The sequence below is a fragment of the Ruditapes philippinarum genome, unplaced genomic scaffold (assembly GCF_026571515.1).
Source record: "Ruditapes philippinarum isolate M1 unplaced genomic scaffold, ASM2657151v2 ctg4162_1_1_1_1, whole genome shotgun sequence".
NCBI lineage: Eukaryota > Metazoa > Mollusca > Bivalvia > Venerida > Veneridae > Ruditapes > Ruditapes philippinarum.
Window position 1 is genome coordinate 325,111 of NW_026861764.1, and position 4,602 is coordinate 329,712.

Sequence of the window (4,602 nt, forward strand, 5' to 3'; positions counted from 1 at the left end):
TGCACATATGCAAAAATGTGCATATTAAGAGAAAAAATTAATATTTTTGAGCTGATTTTCTTTTTTCCTTTCTCATAAATTAATTAAGTTTAAAACGGAATCGTTCATCATATTTATACTCACGAGATACACAGTATTTATCATGACTGCATATTATACAATATGACGATGTGTTTGATTTTCGTTTTTTTATATGTAATGCTAATTATTAAAACAAGTCATCTTACTCACGAGACACAGTAATTTATCAGATGATTATTAAAATTGGTATGTTTGCAATTTGGCCTCTATTTATATGAATATATGTATATGTCTGTAATTATTAACAAGTTGGCCTTACTACAAGACAAACATGTAATAATATTACGTGATCAGATGAAAGTTTGAAAATTGTGTTTTTATCTCAACACAATCTTATCTTATGATCAGCAAATATTATAATTGTGTTTGAATGTGATTTCCCATAATTTAGTACTGCGTTCATGTTAAGTAAACAATTGAATGATGTTATAACATTAAGATAACGATTAATATAAATGATCTTGTATCGAAAATTTATTATTATATCTTTATCAGAGTGGTTAACTGTGATAGTTGACAATAAATGTAAGTATTTATTTCTTTTGTTTTTGCATTAACATTTCAAACTATTTTTGTACTTAACTACGGTGCTCAACAAAGAAATTGTTTAAGTTGTGTTTTCTGTACAATTTTACGTAATACTGATTATTCTAGAAATGTTTTTTCAAAAATTACAATCTATTTTAGAATTGAAATTGTATTTCCTAAATTCAAGTATCTTGATGTATAATGATACATATCTAAGATTCTGTTGGAATAAAATGTTTTATACTATAGTGTTTTTCACTCTTGCTTTTTAGAACATTATATTTAAGACATTTGTGAACTCTCTGTGTACATTAAACAAATATCATTGACCGGTCCATTGAAATGGAAGACTTAATAGAAACTGATGCAACGGGAGTTCCTGACAGGAATTGCGATAAAGATATACCTCATTACAAACAGGATGAACGTGTAGAATGTTTAGAAAATGTCCCTGTGATTCTACAAAGTATTCCAGATCCTCCTAGTGACTGGACATTAAATTGTCTTTTAGATGACATTGCAATGAAAGTTGACGACAATAAACAATTAGAGAGGTTCAAAGCACTTTTTAGAGGTGAGCGTCATAGGACATGTCTTACGAGTAATTTCTTTAAAACTTTGGCTGCTTAAAAATATTACAAAGAAACCAAAAAACTGCTAAACATTTGTAATTGTTTGCAAGCAGTTATATTGTTGTTTCAAATATCCGCCTTTAAATGAAGTAGAGGAATATTCAAGTCCATTGCTTTTTTATTTTTATGTTAGATAATGAAAACCTCTATTTTGTTTTGAAATTATGTTTTTTTTATATTATTTTTCCAGGATGTGGTAAATCTTCTATCGGAAAGGGAAAACTAGAAGAGTGCACATCATGTATTCAGTTTTTCAATATTTTAAAAGAAAGAATGTTTATATCAAAGGATAATCTGCTATATCTTCAGAAATTTCTATATATGTTAGACGATAAGGAGCTTATTGTAAAACTTTTAGATTATTGCAGAACACAGAACAAGCCCTATGCTTACAAGGAAGAATTCAATGAAGGTAAAATTCTAAACTTAATAATTATAGACAAGTAATAATCATAGCCACAATTTCATTGCCTCAAAATAAAATTATATAGCACAGATATATATACGAAAGTCCACTAAAAACATTCATTTTATCTTACGAAAAACGAACGCGACTGGATAAAATAAAATACCCATAAAATATTTTTGTGTTTGGTATTTTCATTTGAGAAAAATACGAACGTACATTTTAAACTTCCTGTTTCATTCCATTCCTAACCGTTACAACAGAAATGAAAACAACTTATTCACACTTCTTCAAATTTGAACCGTATTTTATAAGACAAAGCGCCTTTAATATGTTAGGCAAAGTCGGAAAGAGCGCACGGGAGGTGATTTTAATGGACATTAATGATGCATATCCTTATAGTCCTCTTAGCTCATTAACTCAAGTTTTATACATAAGATAGAAGCTTGATATGAAACAATTTAAAATTCAGAAGACTATTTCTCTTTCAGCAGAGTTAGAAGAGTTTCGATGCAAGCAAGTCAAATTTCATCTGAAAGGAGAAGATCATTTAGAAAAGAATCACCAGATAGCTGTCCGGGAAAAGATTGCAGTTATTCTTGGCGTTCCTCATGAAAATGTTATAATCATCGGCGTAGAACGTGTCGCGAGTTTATGCGTAACACTGTTGATTCCCAAAACATACGCCGCTATTTTTCAAAACATGCTGGAAGAAAATCAACAATTCGAAGAACTAGGTGCTTTAAGCATTGACTGGATATATATTGACAACAAAGGGTACAATATAACAGGTATCTTTCCAAAATGTATTCTAAAGATAATTATTATTGATCCATTATTTCTTCTGCCAAATAATATCATCTATTCAGCTTAACCAGTTTGACATTAAAAAAAAAAAATACAAAAATGACTGCATATCAATTAACAAACAAAGAAAATTACACAGTTTGCAGTACAACATGATAATAAAAAACGATCTTATCACATAAATAATTGTGCTTAAAAATATAGTCTATTCACAAGGATGACGTAATGATGTGCTGAGTGCATTTTCACATTAAATTTGCTTCTTGATAAATAATGCTTGTGTTGATATCGCATACAAACGTTTTTTTTTTCTTTTTACATGTTTTAAGATAAAATCCTGTCTTCTTACACACGTTGAAATATCTTATTAAATTAATAAATTTAAACCATGTCGTGTGTTTTTAAGGTACCGAAGATATTAGCGAGGCACAACAGCAAGGAAAGATCGAGAGTATTTACGCCCAATATGAAGAAAAGATTCGATGTTTGGAGAAAACAGAAGCGCAAAATTTGGAACTGAAAGAAAATATTGATGTACTGAAACAAATGTTGGATGATGAGAAGAATCGTAGATAAATAATGCTTGTGTTGATATCGCATACAAACGTTTTTTTTTTCTTTTTACATGTTTTAAGATAAAATCCTGTCTTCTTACACACGTTGAAATATCTTATTAAATTAATAAATTTAAACCATGTCGTGTGTTTTTAAGGTACCGAAGATATTAGCGAGGCACAACAGCAAGGAAAGATCGAGAGTATTTACGCCCAATATGAAGAAAAGATTCGATGTTTGGAGAAAACAGAAGCGCAAAATTTGGAACTGAAAGAAAATATTGATGTACTGAAACAAATGTTGGATGATGAGAAGAATCGTAGATAAATAATGCTTGTGTTGATATCGCATACAAACGTTTTTTTTTTCTTTTTACATGTTTTAAGATAAAATCCTGTCTTCTTACACACGTTGAAATATCTTATTAAATTAATAAATTTAAACCATGTCGTGTGTTTTTAAGGTACCGAAGATATTAGCGAGGCACAACAGCAAGGAAAGATCGAGAGTATTTACGCCCAATATGAAGAAAAGATTCGATGTTTGGAGAAAACAGAAGCGCAAAATTTGGAACTGAAAGAAAATATTGATGTACTGAAACAAATGTTGGATGATGAGAAGAATCGTAGACTAGAACTAGAATCCCAAGATAGTTTCTACAAAGGACTAAAAAATCATTTTACTCTATTATTTTTACACAGTTTAAAGAAAAAATTAATATATTCATGACGTCAATTTATACATGATATTGTCATGTAAATTTAACTTTCGCAACTGTTCGGCCCTTTCCGCCAGTCTCCGGATAAGGACATCGAAGACAATAGTATGAATACACTTTTTTCCAATAGATCAAGTAAAAGACAAGTTCTGCTTCCACTAGTGAGTTATTTGTTGTAGATTCATTTGGACTACACCAGCAATAAGTTCGTTTACTAGTGCCGTACGATCATTTTTATGGAATGGAATAACAAAATTTTTTAGAGCTGGCCCTTTATTATTACTAAAAGTTTATTGTAAGTTTTGTAAGTATCTTTTAAGGTTATCACATAAAATATTGAACATATCCTTCATTAAGAAATTGCCAAAATAGCCTTAATAAAACGCAGAATGAATGAAATAATCATTGTTTTATGAATACCTTATAAGTATTGAAACTTTATTGCACCAGAGACTGCCATTATTTATGAAAATTGCTTTTAAACTGTTGCATACTTATCAGAAAATAGACAATGATCTTTACGATGACAGTGGTCTACTTATATGATTTTCAGCGATTTCTACTAAATTTTCTAGACTGTCTTTTCTTGATACCTGTCTTTAAGAAAATAAATACCAACTTTAAATCAAAACGAGGTAGAAATTGAAAAAATAAAAGTTTTGATGTACTGAGAGGATGTACTAATTCTTTATCTCGTCTTGATTCTATTGGTACTGTGTCAATACTTTAGGCATACAAACCTATTGTACATGTTAACAGACGAGAAATAAGTAATTATTTTGCTTAATATAAGCGTTTTAAATATTATGTTGTATTGAAGCCAGCAATATATTTATTGGCAACTTGCATAATAATTATCATAATTCGGTAAATGA

At 29.6% G+C, this 4,602-nt stretch overlaps 1 protein-coding gene across 1 annotated transcript; it reads left to right on the forward strand.

The window, feature by feature from the left end:
• Positions 1-491: 491 nt before the first annotated feature.
• On the forward strand, positions 492-3,661 carry LOC132716734 (uncharacterized; the record flags this gene model as incomplete). The annotated part of the gene is made up of 7 exons (XM_060700062.1): positions 492-606; positions 882-1,183; positions 1,432-1,653; positions 2,139-2,438; positions 2,861-3,022; positions 3,167-3,328; positions 3,473-3,661. Coding segments are annotated over exons 2-7 (1,267 nt in total), but the record flags the coding sequence as incomplete, so codon positions are not given.
• Positions 3,662-4,602: the final 941 nt, after the last annotated feature.